Raw genomic sequence first — 24817 nt, 5'->3', positions numbered from 1 at the left:
TCTGTCTCCAGCCTCCTTGCTTCAGTATCTGAGTCTCTTCCCTCATAAATGGAGGCAGTATACTGTCACATGTCTAGAGATGCTCTCTCTCTTACACACTCGCTCACTGTTTTCTCTCTCTCCCTCCTCTCTCTCACACACACACACACTCTCTCTCGCGCTCACTTGCACAGTGCTAGGCTCAGGGCTCCACATAACATCGGAGCTTTATGTAGAGAACTCTTGCTCGCCTACTCCTGACGGAACGTAAGGTCTGGTACACCGGTGATTCAGGGTCTTGGTATGCTTTGACCACCACTTTGTGATTTACCCAGGGTATGTGTATTAGTCTTTTGTCCGCTAGAAGGGCACACTGTGTGCTCTCCTCCTAGTCGCAGAACAGGTATCAGGACCTGCCTTTTCCAGGGTCTGGCCTAGACCTCCACGTAGCAGTGGGTGAACCAGTAAACTGGGAGAGCCGGTCCAGGTGCCTGGCTCGGCTCTTTAAACCTGTGCATGAGCCGAGCCCTAAAGGTGTTTAGTATGTAAATCATATAGCAAATATCCCATACAATATTGTATAGTCTCTTCCGATTTTTTTTAAAAAAGTGCATTTCTTTAACTCCTGGAAATGTAGACATTAACGTCACATTATAGCACTGCACTAAGAGACCTATTAAAAGTGATAGGTTTTAAATATGGACTGGTATGGAACTAAGAGGCAAGACAGTTGGCATGTCATAATCTCCAACTGTGCATTATTGTGGTGAAATCTATGGAAGAAATTCAAGTCTTTCCCCAGAAATGGAATTGAAGAATGTCTGGTGGCTTGTGAGATGGTGAATGCTTGGACAGTGTGGGGTGGTTTTTGAAAATAAAATAGTATTGAGCATTTTTAAACGAAAAAAAACGCTGCATTCTCTGGGTACTTCCGCATTCTTGTAATTGTTTTGCCTTGCATCCTTTAGGGACATTTTAGACATTCAAGCACAGGCCAACGATATTAAAACTTGGCACTAAAATGAGGCAGCACGAAATAATTCCTGGTTGTGAAGCATTCGTAACCTCTATCGCGTTCATTGGACTATTGAAAGACAAATGACTTTTTTCATGTTGATTAATCCCTTTGAGTTAGTCTACAGTTTGACCTCTTCTTGGCTTTTGATCCTATTTTGATGTCATAACTGGGGACTGTTTCATGCATTGTTACGAAAGTGAGTGGGAGATACCAACATCATGTCGTCGTCTTCTTTTTTTTTTTTTTTTTTTTTTTGTTTGTTTATTGTGAAGCACTTAATAGCTCAAAGATTATAAAAAAAATGGTATGAAGCTAATCGCCTTTAGTAGTATTTTTTTCGGCTATGTTAGAGCACAGCATGTTAAGTTCTAAATCTGCCCATTCAGGTTCTCCTAGGAGGACATTATCCCTCATACCTGAGCAAGAGGCCTGTAGTCTACGTAAGCAGCTGCAGCATAGCAATCAGCATACAGTTGTACTCATTTGGCTGGAATCTCCCTCTAACGTACATGGGTCAAAGTAGTGTTTTTATAATAAAAAAGCTGATGTTCCAAGAAGTATGTATGTTTCTGTGAACATTAGATACAAAGCATACCACTTTAGCTGGCAACTTATCTTTACTGTAGCCTTGAGAAAAGCACAGAGTGAAAGAAATGTCTTGTTTAAGACGCAGTGCTGGCCTGGGCAAAGAATAGCTAGATAGAGAAAATAAAACAAGACCTTAAATGTGGCTATTGTTAAAATAATCTAAATAAAATATATCTATGCTAAAGTGCACAGCGGAAGGCCTAGTTTGCTAAAATAACGTGTATGAAGCTATAACTAAAATGGATACACAACAGCACCAAGGAGAATAATGGTGAGGGCACATGCCAGCTACAGAATGGCAAAATCACCCTTTAGGGGCTGTGACAGATGGGTATGTTAGCTATGTGCTATTGAGTATAGCCAACCAGACATCTGCAGCAGGTGCACTGAGGTACTACCAGATTAAATAATCTTCAACTGCATCACTAATTCTTTATATGAAGGTATCCTTTATCACCAAAGGTCTTGCAAGGCTACGTTGGATGCAACATGCCGAATAAGATCGGGGGTTGGAGAGAGGGCCGCATGATCAACCTGCAGTATGAGAGATAGTAATGCGATTACCCCCAGTAATGAAATGGGGTGACTTGATCACCCTTCAGTAATGTGATGGGAACACGTGCTCACCCTCCAATATTGCATCCCGTGCTCATTGCCCATACCATGATGTTCACAGAAAGTAAATGATGTGCAGGAATACAAAGAAATATAAACCATTGTGTATAAGCATAAATTCGATAAAAGGTGAAATACTGAAAGAGACTATCTGCAGAATTCCTAATTGGCACCACACATTGCCTCCAAGACTCTGCAAAGGTGTGATAGTGGCAGAATGTCAGCCTTCAAAAATATACTGCATAATAACATAAGTAGACCGATTTTGTTTAGGTGTATAAATGGGTGGGGAGCAACCTACCCAGGCATCAGGCTACTCCCGTCCCCAGTAATATCCCCAGCAGTCTTTGTACTTCCTGTCCGGGGCAGATGGGAGGTGCTTTCTTCCAGTCTGCCCCACTAGACCACCAGGGAGTGGATTATGAGGAAGGGGCTAGTGCTCCACCAAGCTGAAAAGTCTTTCTGCCCCCGCTCCCATTGCCCCCTCCCCCCCTGCCCTTCTGCCACTCTGCTTTTGAGGGCCAATTGGTGACTGTTACCTCTGATTTCACCCCTCCCCCCTTTCCAAAAGGGGAGGGGATGGGGTAAAAAAGCACACTAGACACCAGTAATTTATATAGGTGCATAAATGGGTGGGGGCAGGCATTGTGTCTAACCCCCACCACTTACATAACCGTTAACAGTCTTTGTACTCACCCTTGGGGGGGGGTAGATAAGGGGTCTTTAACCCAAGTTTGCTGTGATGTCATGAAGACTGATGCACCTATTCTGGGGTCAGGAGCAAGGTGTGATGTCTGGGTGAACCGCCCCCTCCTCCTTTGTGATCTTTCTCCCTTAGAGGAAGACTTTGGGTGAACAACTTTAATCTACCCCAGAGGGGCAGAAAGACTGATGTGCCTATTCTGGGATGGGAGCAAGTTGTGATGGAGGGCAAAAATAAGGGTGTGGGGGAGTGGCTCACCCAGGCATCACTCTTAGCTCCTACCCCAGAATAGTGCCTCAGTCTTTATGAAACTAAAATTTCAAATTTTCCTTGCATTTCTGTGACGTAAACTTCTGAAGACCCTTGAGATCCACCTCCCACTTGTCCCAATAGTGTTACCCAGCTTGTGTGGCTGGACCGAGAATCTGTAATTGGGGTAGCTACAGTGTTTAGTCCCACCCTGGGCTCCGTGGCCTCAGAGGGAAACGTATCAAACCCAGATATTTCTGAAAACTAGACATCCGGGGGTCCAGTGTGGTCTGCCTTGCATGGATCCCACAACATTTTCTTACCCACAATGCCATGACAATCTCAAACTTTGACTAAAATCGCACATTTTTCTTGCATTTCTGTGATGCAACCTTCTAGAAACCTCAGTGACAGAATCTGGGTCAATGCAAGTTTCTCTGCGAGGCTCCCATTGACTTTAGTTGGATGTGTCCTGTCACAGGCACTGCATCCAGCCACAGAAGTGGGGTGGCGTTTCTATCGGAACAAGTAAGGGAACGCTAGGTGGTAGGAGTTTTGAGGATTCCGGAGGTTTCCATCACAGAAATGTAAGGAAAATGCGTGATTTCAGGTAAAGTTTAAGGTTTGCATGCCATTGTGGGTAAAAAAACAAAAAAAACTTAATGAGCTCTGGACTAGGGGGTGGGGGCTTGGGTGTTCAGCACCTAAGGGGTTAAGAACCCATTCAGGCAGGTCCTTGTGAATGCGTGCCACCCCGCTCAAAGTATCAACATTTTTGTTGTTGTTTTATAATGGTACAGGAATAAAGTGGCATAGGGGCAAGTGTTTGATCCGTTCGGACATCAGAGTCTGAGAAGTGTGAAGAACATTGTAGTGCACAACTAAGCTTCTGTAATGCCTGGGAAACTGCTTTATGTGGATTGAAAAGGGTTGTTGTCTGCCCTGTTAAAAAAAAAATAGCTTTCAGTATCTCCTGTGGGAGAGTAGAGACTTCATAGAAGGGTTTACAGCAGATAATTAGACCATCATGAAGGGCCCACTTTCCCTATTCTTAGCCTCTCCTTAGGGAATGGTTGAAGTGTGTTGCAGGGATCGATATTGTTCTGCTCTTTTGTGTGCACCTTCTCCAGTGCTGTTGACCCCAGTGTGTTTCAATGTCCTGCTCTAAGGAAAAGCAGGGGCAGGGTTTTTTCTATGTAAATTAATGTCTAGTTGTGCATCGGACAAAATGAAAGCTTCTTGCCTTTGAGGGAAATCTGCATGGCTCTAGTGTTGAGTTATAGGAATTCCTCATCCTCACCACATATGTTAGTGCCTATTGGCTCCTTCTTTTTTGTATACTTTACCATTGCACTTCTAAATATTTATTTATGTTTCTAGGTTCTACTTACAGGGTTAATATGGTGAATTGATTGGATGGGTTATATCAGTCCAGGACTTGTAAAGAAAGCTCCTAATAACATAAACAAAAATTACCGTTGTTTTCCATACCATACTGTGTGTTGTAAAACAATTGTGTATGTCATCACATTATAGAGAGGAGACATGGCTTTGCAGACGTTTACACTTAAGTATTTTTATTTTTTTATTTGTACTGCTAACTTACGCCCTTTGCCACTGGCACTTGACTCGTATTACTATACAAACCTCCACCCCTAGTCACCAGTCTTTCAGCATTACCCAATTCATGCTAAGATGGCCACTACATATACTTAAGCCCTCCTCAGCCCAACATGCCTTTCCCCAGAGGTGATTCAACTGGATTTCTCGATCCCTGCCTTCATGTCTGTCCTGGGGCATGTTGCAGGATGGGCACCAATGACAGACAGACCAAACAATAGACTATGGGGGTCAGTAGGAGTCTGGTGTCACTAGAACGCCAGACTCGGGGATGGCAGTTTGACTGCTGCCAATGAGGCGGTCTGAACTCCACATTACAACCCTGGCCGTCGGGCTGTCAGGATTAAAGATCCTGGCAGTCTGGAGGTGGTGGCAGTCCTAAACCGCCAGGGCAGCACTGCAAGCAGCACTGCCCTTGGTATTATCACTCTCCTCTCTGCCAGTGGTTTCATGGTGGTACTACTTCCATGAAAATCTGGCGGAGAACGGGTGCAGGGGGCCCTGCACTGCCCATGCACTCGGCATGGGCAGTGCAGAAGCCCCCATGGCCAGCACCATTGCAATGTTCACGGTCTGCTCTGTAGACAATGAACATTGCGAGTGTGCTGGTGCACCCTGTGGGCTACAGCATTGCCACCGGCTCAATTACGAGCTGGTGACAATGCTGTAGCCTGTTTCCTGCTAGACAGGTGGAAAACTAGGTTTCCACCCGCCTAGCAGGAAACTCTTAATGGGGCTGGCGAGGAGGCAACCTCCCCGTTGGACGTTCGGACGGTAATAACCATCCGCTGACCTCATAATGACCTATATCTTTAATATACCCAGGGTAACAGAGAGCAAAGATTTAGTTTGTCCAGCTCAAGAAAGGAAACTCACTCTTCCCTTTTACGGTCAGATACACTAATCCTCTTCCATTTAACCCCTCCACCTTTCCACCCCTCCATATTTTCCTCACACAAATAAAACAAACAAAAAAATCACTTTCGCAACCCTTTGACTGAACCTGACATTTCTCCACCTTTGAGATTGCTACTGACTGGTCCAATAAACCATGTACATCATACCTTGGATTTCTGCTATTAAATCAGCGTTTGATGTGTGAGGACTAAGTACTCTTGGGAGACTGTTTTCACTGACCTTTTGATTGGGCACTAGCACCAAACTAATGTGAAGTCAATTTATCGCTTTGAGAAATTCTTTTCCTTTTTAGATTCAGCCTATGCAGCGCATGCGCCGTCTCCTAAAGACTCGCTGTATCAGCTATGTGGACTTCAAGCCCACTCAGAGGCTTGCGGTTTGCTGGTTCCATGGAAAATCTCAAAATCTTGCTTTTTATTTGTTTATTGCAGTGGTTCTCAACCTTTTGACTTCTTTTGACCCCCATTTTATCATTGTGGGACCCTGGGGGACCCCCATTGAATCATTACTGGAATCTGGGGATCGCCTACTGAGTCATTACTGAAGCTGTGGAACCCTGGCCTAAACATTGGCAAAGATTTGAACCATAAAACAATACAAAAAAAATATAGAAACAAGCGTTCCATTAAACACATGCACAAATGATAAAGCACATTTTATTTAATTTGCAAACAAATATTAGTTTTTTTTAAAAGTTATAATTTTATTGGGAAGTTTGGAGCTTTTCTAAGTGAAGCCACACATCGTCCATACTGTATTCTGTTAAATGCTCCTATACTGCTCCTACAAATCAATCCAAGGATACTAATTTGATTTTTAGCCTACAGTTTCAAATTCCTTGACATTTACAGTAAGTTTAAAAATTTTCAATTGTACATTTATACACTTTATTTACACTTTATTAATGTGTTAACATTATTTTATTTTATAAGCAGTCACAGACCTCCTGAGGAGGCTTTTGTGGACTCCCATGGGTCCCCAGACCATGGGTTGGTAACCGCTGGTCTATGGCATGCATTTGGAATGCCTCATTTAGTGTTTATCCCTTCCCAAGAACAATAACCAAGTACAATATCCGTCCAATGGTTTGCTTTATAGCATATTTGTGTGTGGTGAGGTTGTGTGCAGAAGCGTGTTGGGCACAGCACTGTTTTGGGCTGGTTTGGGTACGCGATCACTATCGAGTGTCCGGCATGATCCATACCATTATCAAGGGCCCTGGACCCCGGGGTTACAGGCATGTCAGTGGTAAGGACTTTGACCAGCCTCTCACTACCTCCTGGATAAGTGCCCATTACACCTGTTCTCCCAGGCGTGGTGTGCCCAGCTTCAGACTTTTCTGCCATCATATATTCTTACCTCTGCTTTGCAGGCCCTCCTTCAAGTCCTGACTTCACGAAGACCAGAGTTTGCTTTCCAGTGTTCTTTGTTCTATGGAAGTACCCAAGCTTGTCTGGAGCACTGTATCCTGCATGTATGCCATTTTAACTCTGAATGGGGCATTTGTGATTAATCCTTCGTATAGACAGGATTCATCTATACCACCCAAGCAGATAGTCTGAAGGTTAGATATAAATATATTTATATCGCGCTTACTAGCCTCCTGAGGTATTAAAGGGCTTGTGTTATGATTTGCAGATTTGAATGCTTTGGAGGAAAGGCCATGTTTCTTTTACATTGAGGGTCCCATAAATTAATTTTATTTTACAAATAATATTAAGGAACCCAAGTATGTAGGAGTGCTTAGTGGGTTTGAGAGTAAATGTATAAAGTGTTTGTAATTCTCTGGATTTGTTATTGAAGACCACTTACGCGACCTCCCAATGCAACTACTGCCACCACATGAGAAGCCCTTCCCAAGCCCCTTTCTCCTCCTCAACCTCGTAGTTATTGTAATCAAAGTTTGTTGCCATGGTGACCATTTGCCCTTCTCTGCGCTTCGCCACAGCCCCTGCTGTTCTGTCCCGAGGTCCAACAAGCCCACAGCCTTCCTTGTTTTGCTTTTTCCACACATGCACACTCAAGGTTATTCAAACCATGAATACTTACATGTGTGTGTTGCCAAGGCTGTGTTTTTTTGGGGGGGGGAGGTGGTGGGGGGGAGGAATAGGTGAAGTAGGGCAGTCACCTCTTTTAAGTTTAAAGTGCTAAGAGTAATATGAGGTTTGGGGGACTTATTACTTCCTAAAAATGCTTTTCTGCTACTTTATTTATCAGTCCAACTCCGATTGGTAAGCAAACAAAAAACTAGCAAGCCCATTGCGAGAGACCTATGGGCTTTGCCAATGCTTGTAATACTTCTCATCACTTTTCACATGCTGTCGAAAAAGAGTGACTGTGAAGTCGCAGTGTTCTGTTAACCATATCATATTCAGACTGTTATTACTCTGTATTGTTTAATGTGTAAGGCAATAAGATGGCGAATTAACATTAAAGTTACAAGAAAATATTTTCTTCAGCTTACCCTCAGAAGGAGGTGGAACCTGTGTTGGCTGATGGCTCAACCTTAAATTAAAAGTTGTGACTAGATAGATTTTGCTGTAAAAGAATAATACATATTTACATATACCTCCTTACTGTTGCCCGAAAATGTTTACTAAGACTTTAATAAATATATGGGTTTTTTTCTCCTTAAAACTCTAGCACTCAATTTTAAGACAAAATCTGCGAATGAGGAGTAATTCAGTATAGATATCAGGTGCATCCCCAGTACACTGACTTAACAGTTGAGACATTGTGGGGGGGGGGGGGGAGGGCCACACCACTTTAGACTACGGCCTTTGCTTTATCATGTACTTCCTCTTTCGGGTTTGAGTTTGAGGATAGCAAAGTTAGACTGTTAGTACTTATTCTTGGAAGGCGGCATGTGGCAGAACTAGTTCCAGTAGGGTGTGTTCGAGCAGTGCTGTTTTTTTTTTTTTTTTTCAATTATTATGTCCCCTCAGCATGTTGACAAGTTTGACACTTTAAATATTTTACTTTCTGTAAATAGAGCACTCTTGATACTGTTTAATGCCCAGCCATGAGCATAAAGTGACCCGTTGGAACTGAATTTGAAAGTAAACAAAAGGTCTCTCCTTTTTCCAGGTTGGTTCAAGGCAAACATTTGCCCTTTGCTTTAGAAATCATTCTATAGGAAGGGTGCGGCAGGGTATGAGAGGAGAAGCAAAAGGACAGGAAATACTTGTTCTGACTATTGTTAAACCCCACAATGGGGGAAGAGGATGGAGTTTGTGAAAATTCCAGCTTGGATTCACAAGTACCCAAGCTTTTACTAAAGCTTCATTAGGCAATCTCCCACTGGGGGTTCCATTCATAGGGTTGTCTAAATTTTCAAATGGTAAACAGGAAAATCTGTGCCTGGTTCTGGATGTAAGTTAAGCCCTGTGTTTTGACTCGGACTACACCTTTGTACCCTAAACCTATCCATAGAAAGGACTGGACCAGAGGCAGGAATACCTTGGCCTCCTGCCCAGAAGGACCACATTTGGCACCATTTGTTTGTATAGAGAGGGGTTTTTAATCAAGAGAGCTATGTAGGCATATCTTGACTCTCTTGGCCCAACATGGAATAAGCCCACCTGTTGTCTCAAACCCAGCAGTATAGCTTCATTGGAGAACAGTTGGTAGTCTTCTCTCCCATTTTGCTGTGATGTGAAAGCGTGAGTGCCTTTGGCACAGACAGTTGTTCAGAGGGCAGCTGCCCAGGATAGAATTGGCCTAGAAAGAAATGCAAAATTCCATCTACTTTAGGCTGCTATCCTGTGTTGATTCTGATGTAGCAGCCCACAGTGGAGCTAGAGCAGTGATGCCAAAGTGGAATTGCCTGTGTGCTGTACCCTCCTACTGAGTCTGTTGAAACCGTGGCCTACATTGCTGACAATGAAATTTAGGATCAGCAGGGTCTGCTACCCAAGAGCAAGAGAAGTAAGTAGGAAATCTGTTTACACAAGTACCTTCTCTCAGCTACTGCTAGCACTACTCCTGAGCTAGGTAGGGAGAACCTGGACGCAAATGCTCTATAGCCCTGGGGCCATAAGGGTGCTCTTGGCAGCAGAAAGTTGAGCTGTGCAGCCACAGCACGCACCATGCCTGGCTGTCCCCACATTCATGATATTATGTGCACATCTTTAATTGAAAAGCTCAAATTTTTCAAACAGTCTACCTAGTAAAACTAACCGACTAGATGAATGTTTATTTTCAGACAAAACCCAGCAAAAACAATTTATTTTCCTTTTGTTAATGTGATTATCCCGTTTATCCCCATCCCTTCCTTTCGCTGCATATACTCTTCCCCTATTAGCGTTTCCTCTTAATTGATTGGTACCTTTGACAGCATCAGTTAGGTTTACCCCTGACCAGGAGATAACGATGTAACACCACATAGCGAAACCAGCCACACGTTGCTTCCTTCCTGCTACTCCTCCTCAGGACTTCAGATTAGTGATCCAATTGCTGGTCATGTCTCATCTGGTTTTCAATAATACCTTGGTAGCTAGTCTGCCCAAAGCCCTCCTGATGGCTCTTGGCCATCCTACATTCAGTTTAATGATTGGTCAAGGGAACAAACAATTTGGCTGTTACTCATTTTAGGAGACCTCCACTTGTAGATAGAGAACCATTCACCCCACAAGGCAGGTAGGTTGCCTCATTCTACCATGCTGTGTAAGAAACAAACTGCACAGGAGAAACACTGGAGGCAAATAGTCTCTGCTTCTTGAAATTCCCATTGCAGACGTACCTGGTGCAAATTGAACTTCTAGTTTTCATAAGCCTATAAAAACTCACCATTTCAAACTGCCTGAAATCCAATAATTAAGTCCAACCCCTCCCTCCCTCCCTCTTCCTTTCCTTGCCAACAAGTGCAAGTGTTTGGGACTTGGTTTAACTGCCAATTTCTTTTTCTGGCAGAAATGTTTTTTTCTTTTTTTTTTTTCTTTACAGACATACAGATTCTGCTTATGTATGCTGCTGCTAGTTGTGTAGTCAACTGTTATGTGAAGTACGCCGTTATCCATGTTGTGTAGTCTGTTATGTAATTATTGCCATACATAAATGAATACAAATTGTTTAAAAAGTCCCAAATGTTTTATTTTACATGGATAGTGTAAATGGTGAACAATCTCATTTTGAAGACAAGAGGCAAAAGTTGTTGTCTTCAAACATACGGCATTTAAAAGAGCTGATTACATTGTAAGTGGTTCTTGCTGCCTTCGCGAAGAATAATGTGATTGATATCAATATTTTCAAAGTATTGTAGTTTGCAATATTGATTTTATTTTAATTGATTGATTGAAATGATCTTTGCTTCCCACTCAGGTATACTAAGATGACGGAGTACAAGCTTGTAGTTGTTGGAGCTGGAGGTGTTGGCAAGAGTGCCTTGACAATACAACTAATTCAGAATCATTTTGTAGATGAATATGATCCTACGATAGAGGTAAATAATTGTATTTTTGGGTAAACATTGTTTTCATTTGTATTTCTAGAGGTTTTGTCAAAGGTTTGTTTCCCTAAACATTTTAATGGTTAAAGGGCCATTGTTTTTACCATATCACATTTCATACTGGAAACATTTCTGGGTCCATGACGGAGTAAATAACATCATATGTATGAAGTTGACGTACAAATTGTGGACACTAATAACCCAAAAATCCCTCTTAGTAATGTCAACTCTTACTTAATAATGCTCTGTCATCACATCTCAGGTACGTCTGGGTTTGAGTCCATATCTCGGTCTCATGCTCATTGAAAAAGTCTAGCATTGCCCCATAGGCTGCCAAGTCCTCTGCTACCCTGTCATCTATGTGAGAAAGTCTTGTGTATGCAGAATTAGTTGAATTATCAAATACCTCATTTTCTCAGTAGACAATCTAACAATTGTTTCATGCTCAGAAGGCACGTATCTTAAATCAAGTGGTAATGGAATGGCTGACCTTAATAGCCCAAATTAAAGCTCTAAAAAGCTGTTGCTTCTGGCATCTGCCAATATTGAAAAGCTATTCCATCGGTTAACCTTTCGAGACAGAATGTGTAAACATAAATGCTTTTAATTCATCCAGTAATGATTACAATGCCTGATACTTGAATCTCAACAAGTCCTACATCTGCCACTTTCACTTCCACTCAGAATACTGCAGCCAGAATGATCCTGGATAAATCCATATTTAGCAGACTTAGTGGGCAAACTCGCACCCCCAAAAATCGGGGACCTGGGACTACCTTGCCTCATGTACGCTGACGACCGCGTACTGATCAGCCATACGTAAATAGGCCTTTAGAAACTATTAAACGCCACTCAACACTACTCCGCCACTAATGCCTTGACAGCAAACTTTGGAAAACCACATACACTGTCAATTAGATCAAATGTACCCTCAAGAGCTTGGTTTTAGGGTAAGACACAACTTGTTCAAACAGACAAGTATAAATATCTTGGAGTCATCATCAACATATCAGGGAACTTCGTGCATCAAAAGAAAAGCCTAATGGGGAAAAAGCCTAGCCATAGCGCTAGCCCTAAAAGACTAAAAACCTATCTGAATGGGCCTTCATACACCCCCTCCTAAATGTGCTAAAAGCAAAGCTCCTGCCCACAATAACAAACAGGAACGAAGTACAAAGAGGCAGGGACTCAGACATCTTAAACCACAGTGAGCAAAGTTTACTGGATGGTCTTCAACATTCCCAGTTTCCAGCTTAAGAAGACTGGGCTCACCAACCTTTGGAGGACCCCAATCCCGCACAGCGCATTCAATAAAGCAGCCGGGAAATCAATTAGGCTTCAGTCACTACTGGAGGACAAAGCAGCCTTTTCACGGAGGTCTCATCCATGGATGACTTTGCACACCTAAATGTCCTTGGCACCTCAGTCATACCTAGGCCATGGTTTCTCGAGACGAATAAAGGATCAATTCTTAAAGTATCGTCTTGGTCTCCTACCACTTGCTTTAAATGCAGCCCCCTGGCTGAGGACCATTTGCCACCTGTGTATGGTGAGGACACAAAAGATCTCCTACGTGTCCTCTGCTCATGCAACCGTCTTGCACCAGAACGGAAAGCCCTACTAAAGATTTAATTTAAGGAAAAGGGCATAGGGAGACAAGCAGTGATGGCGTACTTTGCACCTGGGGACCTGCAGCTGAACTGTGCTTTGGTGACGTTTCTATTGCAGATGACGTAAAAGCATCAGTTAACAAAATAGCATCATCCTCCCTGTGATCCACATGAGCATAGTTCACAGCAACACCTGCCAATGGTCTTTAATGGCATTAAGCGATGCTCTACTCACAGTGGAGCAAGGAAAGTCTTCAGTAGCAACTTCCTACTATGTTTTAAAACAAGCTCCTATGGAGCGCATATTGAAATGATTGGACAACGTGCACAACCCTAGTTCATTTAGTAATATCACTAATGCATTTTAAGTGTTTGTGTGTGTTTTTTTTTAAACCCTTGTTATGGTTTTAAATAATTAAACAATAAACCTTACCTTACATCTGCCATTTTCACTTTTTTCAGAATACTGCAGCCAGAATGATCCTTGTCCACCTATTGGTGACCATATTTCATCTGTCGAACCAGTGTTCATTGGCTGTCGATAAAGTAGTACATCTTGTTTAGGGGCATATACTTAGTCCATAAAACCATTCATAGCCCTAGACCAACCCCACTGTTTAACTGGTTTAAATGTCGATGTCTATATTGCAACTTAGGCTGACCTGGTTCTTCCTGTAGTTTCTAGGCTCAAACATGCAAGAGTAAGTAGTAGGACCTTTAGAGTGGTGGTCAGCACACCCTGGATTCACCTTCTGCTTACTGGATAGCTGCTTGGAGCTTCTTTTGCTGACGTTTATTTAGAAATGCCCGGAAAACCTAGCTGTTCACTCACTGTAGGGGTAATTCTGTTTTATTGTTTGACAACAATGTCGGTAACTTCTGTTTTTCTGCCGATAGTGCCAAAACGAAAGTGAAAGTCATGACATACAAGAATCAACACAAAATACAAACAAAACCTCCGTAACCTATAAGTAATTAACCATAATTATGAACTTCTATGTGACAAAATCCAAATAGGCAAAAAAGTAATTGGACCCTGCTCCCAAAGCATTCACTTGTGTCACACAAACTTTACTGCTCTTCCTTTGTTTGTTCCACATCTTATAGCCTGAACACAATACAATTTTATTTTGACATTGCGTAATTCTGCATTTTGGATTAACAAACCACTTGTGTTTATCATACGATTTCAAAGTAAACGTTCAGTACTCCGTTACCTTATTGCTTAATAATTTAACAAAAACTTTGAGAAACGTTGTGACCATATGAACAGTCTTATGGGGCTCACAACAGCATGAGAGTTCTTCTTGTGGACTCTCAGGAACATCAAATTTGACAGCAATCGAGCACATCTAATTGGTGTAGATATGTTTTCAAGTAACAGGTTTGACTCAAGTTACTTAGGACTGGTATGAAATTTTTGAGGCAGTAAGGAACTATGATGCTGTAATAAAATTCAGAATTTTACCTTCCCTTGTCCCCAGAAATTATTATTTAAGCTTTCTTCAGGTATCTGTATACAAACTGTCTCTATGGAACAAGTTCAAGACATAGACATCCCGCCCTTTAAAATGTCATACCAATCTAAGTTATCCTCCAGATCTGTTTTGGAGCTTATGATGTTGCTATCAAAATCCTACTAAATTAAATATGCAAAGGCATTTGGAAAGAAATTCCAAACAGAGTTGTGGTAGAGGATTAAAGCGTTATTTGCTTTTTGTGATACGGCTGTAATATCCAATTCTAACCTAAGATGACATGGCTGGTTGTGGAGCTGGTGCCTAAAATGTTATGCAGTCCTTTAATTACACTAAGGGCTATAATACCCCTGCATTGTATGCGTTGAAGCCATTTTTGCCTCTGTCACCTTCCATCTGGGAGCTGTGGGGGCCAGGCAGTTTCGCTCTACTAGTTCTTCCCTCCTTGAAGTGGGCATCCCGATTAGAAGCCTCTTTCAGAAAACTTCAGTTTTTGAAAATGTCCATGAGCATACTATTAGTTTTGGTTTGATTTCGATAAGGAACTCGGCACACACTGCAAACCTACTTGAGACTGGTCTACAACTACAGGATCATCAGACTAAGGTAACTAGGAAACTTAAGCTTGACCAGGTTGAAGAGGAAAGTAGTGAGTATGGAGCATTCTGATTAAAGCCAGTAATGCTATGTCGAACCCATTGGCCTCCGGTATTCCCCCCCTAAGGATTTTCTTTCAAGCTGCACCTTCATCACCAAAACAACAGTACAGTCTCTGACCCTAATACTGAGCAGAAGAACCCCTAATAAAACCAGTTAAGTAGGTGGCTTCACTGACTCACAACAGAGCATGTCTTCTCATTTACCAAACTACTAACATTTCAGTCATACTTTTACAGCCACACGCTTTCTAGGATACCCTACTTCTGAGTCATTTCTCCTCATTTCTCAGTGCAGCTCATATTGGCTTATTTTACTGCCATTTCACCATCTGCAAGCCCATAATCACTCATTTAGTATTCCCAAGATATGTTCTGGCCTCCTAAACATGTCTTCACTTTGGAAGAGACTGAATTCGGATGTGCAGAAAATCTTAGGGAGTGTAACTATGTCAAAAACCGCCTCTACCTCAGCTAACCCAGAGCATCCTGTTCTTCACCTCTTACAGATAAGATTCATAGCTGTAACAAGTTCCTTATCGCTACATATGTAGTTCTTAACTGTAGTGTTAATGAATGAGAAATGAGCAAATATGCAGACCTTCCTTCATTGTGACAAATGTTTGCTCATACTTGGAGAGGACTAGTAGCTAGTGAACAGCTCTGCCTTTGAAGGATTTTCTTGACACACTTGCCAATTACATCATTTCAGATGTGTCCATTGCATGCCCTGGTTTTGTCTTGTGGTTTTGTTTTCTCAACATGACCATCTTCAAGTCAGCCATTAACATCTAATGGGGAAATCTGTCTGTCTGGGGTCCTAATCATACAAAAGCCAGTGTAGAGTCTGGTAAGTTTAAGTTCCATTCCAACTCTTCAACTTGTGCATTCCTATTGTCTGCAGTGCGCCCAATTCTCCCAACAATCCTCTCTATTCCTCATGTCTTTACTACTGGCTCCCTCCCCCCAGACTCTAACACGTTTACATGGCTTCTTGACGATGTAATAATGTCATGACCTGCTTAGTCATCAGGGAGCACATTGAACGCATAGAGAAATGTTTGTGGCAGCCAAGAAAGTGGCAGTAGCAATGCATTGGTAAGTTGTCGATTCCACAGCATTCCCAAACTGCTGCAGGCACCAGCTATGTGCGAATGGTTGTACGTGAAAGAAAACTGAAATTGAGCTCCTGCTTTAAGGCTTCTGAATCTGCAGACACTGTCAGTAGGCAGTCAACTACTGGAACTTTCAAGCTGTGGCACTTAAAGATATTGGTTTCAGGCTTCTTCCCAGAGCTAGATCATTCGCATATGTACTGATGATGAACATCTGAAAGCAAAAGGAGTGAATTAAGTTTTAGTACTATTTTCCTAAGTAAATGGGCCAAGTCACCAGAACACCTCAAACTTTCCCAGACAATTGTTACGGTTGGGGGTGGCGGAGGGGGAGATGGAGCCTATATTGCTGTGGCTCGGGCCTCTTCTGAACTGTTTACCTCAGTCAAACTAGTTTTGGTGATTGTAAAAGCAGGGTATCCAATGACGGGCCATTCCCTGTCTGCATTCAGAATTTTGCGTTTTTTAATTTGGCCACAGATCAAATTCTTTTTACAGGTTACTTAAAATACAGCTCGCAACATTTCAATCCTCCAACAAAAATAGTTGGCCTCCAAATGTGCCCTCTACTTGTAGGGGAGTCTGGTTGAAGATGTTGAATGGTCAAGGTGGGGCAAAGTTATTAGTGCAGAGAGCCTTTTCCGTGCAGCTCTGGTATTATTATAGAGACTCAAATAGTGCCTATGGCATTTCACCATGTCTGAGGTATGTTTCTACAAGTTCATGTTGCAGTACCCGGCACTGAGCACTGCTAAATAGTTGAAATATAAGTGTATATAGGTTTACAGAAATGTTCTTTTTTTTTTTCCCCAGGACTCCTACAGAAAACAAGTTGTAATTGATGGCGAAACATGTCTTTTAGACATTCTCGACACAGCAGGTCAAGAAGAGTACAGTGCAATGAGAGACCAGTATATGCGAACAGGAGAGGGTTTTCTTTGTGTGTTTGCCATAAACAATACTAAATCATTTGAAGATATTCATCACTATAGGTAGGCGTACATTTTTTTCATTTTGTTTTGTCTGATATCCTTTTGTTGCAAATCTTTTTCTGAATATGAAAATGGAAGTATTAACTCCTTCTTTTTTTTATTTATTTCTGCAGAGAACAAATAAAGAGGGTTAAAGATTCTGAAGATGTCCCCATGGTCCTAGTAGGAAACAAATGTGATTTGCCTTCAAGAACAGTAGATACAAAACAAGCTCAGGACTTGGCACGAAGTTATGGCATTCCTTTCATAGAAACATCAGCAAAGACAAGACAGGTAAGAGAAAGCAGACGGCCCATAACTCCACATACATGTCTGAGGAGAACCAGCAGAGGTCAGAGTTCAGTATAACCAACATTCAGAAGGGGTAGGCATAAATCATTTAAAAAAAAAGAAAAATTTAAACTATGCAATGAGAAGTCTAGTGGAATAAAAAATATAAAGCCAATTGTGGATCTGCAGTGGAGCCCCCCACCCAACCCCCAAGCCTTGCCCATTCTAAGAGCCAGAATACCTGATAACTGAGTATGAAAAACATAGAATTAAGTGAGCGCACAGTAACTTAAAAGCCCACGGTTGAGATGCACAATACTCACTCCAGTGAGTGCAAATCAATTTTATGAAATGCTTTGCTTTACCTGTTATTCTTTTTCCGCTATCCTCAGGAGCTTTGGATACTCCTCGCGTCCGAAGAACCCCAATTGAGTTTTTAAAGCTTTATTTTGCACCATTATTTAGGTTCAAATTCATGTTTTCATTTCTCTAAGTTTGCATGACAGGCTCTAAATGTATTTTGGCAGCCTGAATGGCATTTGAAAAGCACAGAGCATACCCTGTATCTGATATCTGGTCTGGATGTGGCGATTATCTAGAATTTTACACACTAGTGACTGATTAATTAGCAACTAAGCCACTGAGTGTAGAGCCCTAGCCCACCCACAGTCTTACATTATAATCTCTAAATTTAGCTTTTATCACATTTCTAATGTGGTAGCAAACATGGTGATAACTTGTTGACCTTTGTGAATACAATGTCCGCCTGTTTAAAAACAATGGAAAAAGACCACCATAAGTAAAGATTAAAAAAAAAAGGTTTTACAATCAAGATAAGTTTTCTTTAATTAGGTCAGTTTTAAATGTTCAGGAAGTCTAGTTTTGGCTTTGTTTGAGTACATGTTTTTGCTACTATCTGGGATTGTTCTCTGCTTACTCAAATTTTAGTGGTTCTAGAAACTTCGATTCTACAATGATGCTTGATTGTGTCTTATTTCAAAGCCACGCTCTGCCCTGCATTGCAAGAGCCACCAAATAATATTGTCTGAAAAGATAAATGCTCTTTTAAAATGAAGAAACTGTATTTTCTAAAATGTCCCTTAAGGTCCTTGTGTGTGTTTACTGGATTACATAATCTGTTGGTGGAATACATTTAATGGACTTGCATTGCAGGGCCTATGATTTTGGTGATGGTTACCATTTCCTCCTTTTTCTCTCTGCATTGCTAAAACAATCTCTTCCAGTTGATGGTGGTTGGGATTAAATTACAAAATCAAATGATCATGGCCAAACACTAAAATGATCATTCTTGTGCTTGACCTGCTGCAACATCTTCATTCTTAATTTTACTTTGAGTAAATGTAATCACGATGGGGTGAAAGCGGGGCAAACAAAGATAACCACAATGCATCTGATTTGTGTAAAAGGCTTTGTCAGATCATCTTCAGTTTGGAAGCTGTATATAGGAATTGTCTTATTTACAAATCAAACTAAATTTTGTTAAGCCACTTATTTTTCTAAGCTAAGCCAGAAACCTTGAAACAAATAGCATTGGGCACAGCCTAACATTACGACAAATGGAATTACTTGTATTCATGTTGTAGGTTAAGAACTGAAGAAATTCAAAAGTCGGGAAAATCTGGAATTTGTAGCTTTTTTGATGTCCTAGCTTATTTGTGGCCTAAAAGTGTTGTTGAATCTTATTTTTGTTAATGTGCTCACCCCAGATTAACAGAACAATGACTCAAAGGGTATGAAACAGTCTGGAAAATAAAGCTACAATGAGCGTCTGGCTGTAAAAGGTGAGCCTGTAATAAGGCAAAGTAAAACGTAGTTGTAATTAAAAGGACTTCTGTGCCAAAATAGTCTTTTACATGTTATTCATCAAAGGCCTCCAAATGTCAACTATCACCAATAGACTGAATACAGTATCAAGTCTTGTACATTTTGTGGTGTGGTTGCTCCAAATCTTACAAAAACATTTTAGTAATAGAAGTAATGCAAACTGGAGACCCTTGCTCATTCGGGTAGTCATGATCAACTGATTATATGCCCCAAGTCTGGTTGTTCTCCAGCTGAGCAGGAACAGCTGTAAGATTGAGTGAGAATTTTCTCTAGTTCGAGTACTGAGCTGCCTTTGCTGCAGCTAATGCACATTGGTGGTACAAGAAGGTAGAGCATTCATTATCAGCTTACTTTGGCATCTATCACTGGATCTACAAGACCAAGATTCATGCCCTTTGACAGATGATATATGACCAACCACCAGCAACTAGCACAATAGATTATGATACTTCGGAGAGGTGATGTTTGACCTCTTGGCAGTGTTAAACACTTTTTTCCACATTATTTTGCTCAAACATATTAAATCAACTTCTGGAGTTAGACCTATTTTACAGCCGTTCCAAGAGAGCCTTCTTGGGAGGCTAGGCTTCAAAGTTATTGCTCTATCTTCAAGTAGGCTTGCTCTATCTATCGATCTGTTTATCTCTTCGTAGAAGGTTTGAGCGGTCACTCCTGTGTGGGTGACACCAATTCTCTGTGTGTGTGTGTGTGTGTATATATATATATATATATATATGTATGTATATGATATATATGTATGATATATTGTGTGTTTGAAATCCGGCGGTTTGAAACTCAGAACAGTGCACTAGGAGATAATTTTACATCTTACTTGCCTAAAGCATAGTTGCTGCCTCTTTTTCTTATGGACCCCGCTTTACCCTTTTTGGGCTTCCCTCACATTTTGCAGATCATATGAATAACCACAGCTTTACCGGGGATGAACATATTATCCTAAAATATTACATTAGCACTTTTGTTAAGAATTGTTGGTTTACGATGCACCAACTTTACATGGTTTTGTGCTCATAATTTAGTGGTAAGAGGACTCATTAACTCAAAGCCTGTCTACTAGAATTCTCTAGGCCAACTACAACCAAAAACAAAGGTTGACTACAGTGGCTACAAATTGTGGCTATTAGTTTCCAGTTACCATTTAGGCCACAGTTAGTTGTAAATACTAGATGATAAAAAGGTTTAAAAAGTATGATAGCGACATCCATTGCATGTAGTTCATGGATGACTAGTATCGCGTAGGAAGTTTATGGTAACCTAGCAGTTGTAAATTTAGTAGAGACAAAGGCATCACCTCTTAGCCGGCCTCCATATTTGCATATCCCCTTAGCCTGGACATGCAGATGCTGAGGTGCTTCATTAGGAGTGACAGCCAGGTTTGAAAGTTGCTTTCTTTACTTGAGTGCAAAGGTGACCTGGTTTAGCTTAGCATACAGCACAAATATGCCTCAGCTACTGCTTTTCCTTGATGCAAAGAAATTCATAGTCTCAAAAGACTGAGTTAGCCGAATCTCTTGGTATGGATGAACCTAATGCTTGCCTCCTGTTGGAGCCAGGGACCTTTTGAATGCATCCTTGTGTCTTAAAAGTGAACTGGTGTGTTCACTGAACATGGTTTGAGGCTTTCTTTGAGACTTAAGCTAAGTATTAAAATCATGAGCAGTGTGGCCCCACTCCACTTCATCACAGCTTTTCATGAATAATGCATGAGTTAAATTTTCATTCAAATAACAGAACAACGCTAGGAATGAGATATACACACTGATAAATGTTGTCTGCCTATGTTGTCTGCTGAATATTTAAAAAAAATTGCTTCTTGAGAACGTATAACATTGTTAGTGTCATTTAGTACTTGTGTGTTAGAGTATCCTTGAAAAGAAGGGGCATACAAAGAATTTAGTTTATGAAAGAGTGGTTTCATAAACCTTTATACTGCCAAGCGCTATTCCTAACCATCCTGAAGATGAGTAGAGTGGAAGCTCACTTGTAGTTCACAGCCTGGCTAGTGCAGAAAAAGAAAGATGAGGCACATCTGACTGTTTTGCAGATACGTTTGGTGAGTCATCTGGAAAGGTGTCACTTTCATTTTACTGGCAGTTACAGTCTCCTTGTAGGGCCTGTTAAGTTTCACCTGCATTGATTGATTGGTTGGATTCCTATTATGGCATGTAAGCAAGCTTTCACAAAATACAGCAATACTCCAAGCTGTGAAATGGCCACAGCAATAACTCCATGGCGTGTGATGCTGGTACAGTCTGCTGTGTTTAGATGTCCATCAGTTCTGCGCGGAAGCATTCCCCATGAGATGGATGCTAAAGAAAATAGAGAATTTAAGGTCATTGTGAATGGCTTCTAGAAAAAGCAGCAACTATACGTTTGAAGAGATGGAATCTTAGTTTGAATAAGTAACTAGTCTCTCCATTATGGCAACCTGGTCTGAGGGTCACCATTTTGTGCATCCAGTACGAGCCTCACATTGGCAGGGCTAATTCACCAAAGTTACGAGATCCTGCTTTACTTATTTATTTCAATGCCACTACGAAGTTCTACTGCACATAAATTGTGCAAACATTCTTCATATGCGGGTCAATGTGGTTCCATTCTTGAAATTATGCCCTTATATTTGTAATTCTTACTTACACAGTGCATGCCATGTTGGCAATGTATTTTGCAAATAAACTACTCTGGATCGAAATGATACACTGAAGTGGTGCGGTGACCACTGTTTGTATTATTCCTGATTGTTCTATTTAATATATCCATCCTAAAGATTAGTAACCACCTATTTGTCATATTGAGGGCACACAAGCACTCTACTTTTAGTGTAGTCTTCTATTAAGGTGACTAGGTCCAAAAAACTAAACTGCAGACTACTTGCCACTGTTTCGTTTGATTTATTTTTTTGATTCAAGCAAGTGGTGAGGGTGTCAGCAAATGTTCTGCTGAATTTTGAGTGCCTGTGAGGATACACCACTACTGAAAATGAAATGCATTATGAAAAGTGACCAAACTGAAGATGTTCTATCGCCTTCATCGTCCTCACAAGAAAGTAAATAACTAATTCTGTTTTGCCCTTGGTTCATCCCATCATATTTCCTAATGAAACAAACTTTAAAGAGTTATGTTTTACAATGCAGAGAGTGGAGGATGCTTTTTATACATTGGTGAGAGAAATTCGGCAATACAGATTGAAAAAAATCTGCAAAGAAGAAAAGACCCCTGGATGCGTGAAAATAAAAAAATGCGTTGTAATGTAACTAGGTAAGTTCTGCAAGGTACTCAAAATACAGAATTCAACAATTTTCAAACTTGTGCAATCTGGAGATGTCTGTGAAGCCTATTATAACTTGATCTTGCTCCTGCTGTTTCCATTGGATTTCACAGTTCCTGTATTGCTGTTCCTAAAGAGTTAAACGTTCAACAAGAGCTGCACAGTTTAATATACTATGAGCATATATGTCACTAGACTTAGAACATGCCCTTTTTGTTGAGAGTAGAATGGAAGGAAATAATTAAAATGGGTGCTTTTTCAGATACTTGTGAAAGAAGAGTTTTGCTGAAGGCAAAAGTCAGTAAGAATCCACTCCCATAAACTATTTTCTATAACGTGGGAGCCTGCAAATTTGCCTTTTCCCTGCCTTACCTCTGTACCACCACTTAATTGTAAAGTTTAATTGTCTAGTGGGGGAGGGAAGTCAGTTTGAAACTGCTCCATTGCCTCTGCCAGAATGGCCCCAGGTTCCCTCTCCTATTTCTGCCTGATTTGCCCCTTTGTGAAATGTAGCATCCTATTTAGGATCCAATAAACATCTCACTTGGGTAGGTTGGAACCAGCCCTGAGGAGAGTTCTACCATCTACGGTGCTTGCATGGGCTGATAATGCAATGCCTATGCAGTTTATTATTGCCAGGACTCCAGTACTTGAACATTGTAGGAGAGCCAGGTATGTAACTGCTGATACCCTTGACAGATACACTCTCTTCAACCAAGGTTGGAGAGTCACCCCATTACGGTAGAACTGACAACCAGGGTACTCTTTCTGACTGATGCCTTCATGCAAGACTGGGACGAAGTCTAAACCAGGAATGATGAGCTTAATCCCAGTGACACAGTGAGCATGCGATCCATGTCTGGGCATACCCTTGCCACATATAGGGTGGTACATGAAACAGGCAAAATGTGATGGTATGTATGCTTGCAATATGTCTCTTGATTTGTGTATTTGAAAGCACACTAACACCTGCGAGGGTACCCTGATGCTGAACAGGTGACCCCTTAGCCCTGTGTAGATTAGGTTTGTTAATTAAAAGTCCAGGTCTTCAGGTTCATGTGGAATTCAAGTCGAGAAGAGGAGACCCTGATGTAGTTTTAGCAGCGATGTAAGAATGAATGCCTGTCTTCCTGATCTGGTTCTGTGTATGATTGGGATATGCCCATCTAGGAATCCTGCAGAGCAGATGTCTGGGTGATTGGTGGAAGGAGATGCAACTGTTCAGATAGGTGGTGACTCAAGTTGTGTAGGGCCTTAAATGTGTGTGAGGTGTTTTGAATGTGCGTGTTTGGGTATCAGGAGTAAGTGCAGGGCCCGAGAGGTGAGAGTGAGTGACTGTGGAGTGCTGTATGGCTTTTAGTCTTCTGGTCGGTTGCTTGGTGACCCCAGCCTAGCGGATGTTCTTGTAGTCCAACTTCCTGGGGGCAAGGGCCTGAGTGGCAGTTGTTCTGCTGTTGCTTGGGAGCTATTTTGAAGATATTCTTTAGCATGTTTAGCATCTTGAGGGTGTAGAAGTAGGACGCAGTGACGACATTGACAGGTCATGTCCAACTTGCTGTTGATAATGATTTAGAGGTTCCTTGATGGGTGCTGGCTGTAGGTCATAGTTCAGCTGGGCACCAGGTGGAGTCCCAGAGCTAGGTGTTCTTGTCAAAGATCACTACTTCTGTCTTGTTTGTGAGGTTGAGAGTGTTGGCTTTCATCCAGTTAGCAACTTGGATCATGCAGGTTGTGAACTTGTTTTGGTGGCCTTGTCTGAGAAGAAGAGTATGAGTTTGGTGTTGATGTAGGAGAAGTTGTTGGTGTGTGTGGATAACATAGGCCAGGGGACGGGGTTCATGTATGTGTTATAGAGGGTGAGGCTCGGCTATGAGCCTTGATGCACTCTGCAGATTAGTTTTTGGGCCTCCATACAGGTTTCAAATTCTCCCCTTTTAATCCGCACGAGGACCTTTAAATAAAAAAAATATATATTAAAATAAAAATCTGGGATTATCTTTTGCCCACCTTAATCTTTTGCCCACATTAATCTTTTGTCCTTCTTAATCTTTTGTCCTTCTTGGTCGCTACGCCACCCCCATGGAATGACCTACCTGCAATCCGAGCCCTACGATACTAATATTAATGCCGTAGTGGTCACTTTACATGGGAGCCGGACAGCTTGTGTTCTATCTGTTAGGAAGGGGCAGATCCATCTGTGACTTGGGTCCTTGGGTACCAACCTCTGGCAGCCCTTCATAAGAATAGGGTGTGAGACAATGTCCAATAGTGAGAGTCCCAGAAGAATAATGGCTGCCAGATCTGTTCAGTCAAGGATCATGTTGGATGTCCTCTGGCAGCGATGCGTACTGTTTTTTTCTACTGTGGTTGTGCTTAGATCCAGACTGCCTGTAGTCAAGGACCTGGTGGTGGCCGGTGAAGCATCTGTA

The 24817-nt window shown here is 41.6% G+C and overlaps 1 protein-coding gene and 1 long non-coding RNA gene across 4 annotated transcripts in view; one reads left to right on the top strand and one right to left on the bottom strand.

The window, feature by feature from the left end:
* The window catches only part of LOC138287776 (uncharacterized), a 76091-nt gene extending 62825 nt beyond the window's left edge, over positions 1-13266 (bottom strand). Inside the window, exon 1 of the long non-coding RNA XR_011202275.1 lies at positions 13180-13266. This is a non-coding gene — a long non-coding RNA (uncharacterized lncRNA). The remainder of the gene's footprint in view (positions 1-13179) is intronic.
* Positions 1-24817, top strand: part of KRAS (KRAS proto-oncogene, GTPase) — a 77583-nt gene that overhangs the window by 18807 nt on the left and 33959 nt on the right. The window contains exons 2-6 of one of the 3 annotated variants that reach the window (XM_069228592.1): positions 11010-11130; positions 16809-16987; positions 17101-17260; positions 22255-22370; position 23147. In XM_069228592.1, the coding sequence (XP_069084693.1) occupies positions 11020-11130; positions 16809-16987; positions 17101-17260; positions 22255-22370; position 23147 (567 nt within the window). In that variant the 5' untranslated portion in view covers positions 11010-11019. Of the gene's footprint in view, positions 1-11009; positions 11131-16808; positions 16988-17100; positions 17261-22254; positions 22379-23146; positions 23148-24817 lie in introns of all 3 variants that reach the window. The other 2 variants (XM_069228590.1, XM_069228591.1) reach the window with 2 other exon arrangements.

Source organism: Pleurodeles waltl, chromosome 4_1, assembly GCF_031143425.1.
Source record: "Pleurodeles waltl isolate 20211129_DDA chromosome 4_1, aPleWal1.hap1.20221129, whole genome shotgun sequence".
NCBI lineage: Eukaryota > Metazoa > Chordata > Amphibia > Caudata > Salamandridae > Pleurodeles > Pleurodeles waltl.
This window is presented reverse-complemented; position numbering and strand designations above follow the sequence as displayed.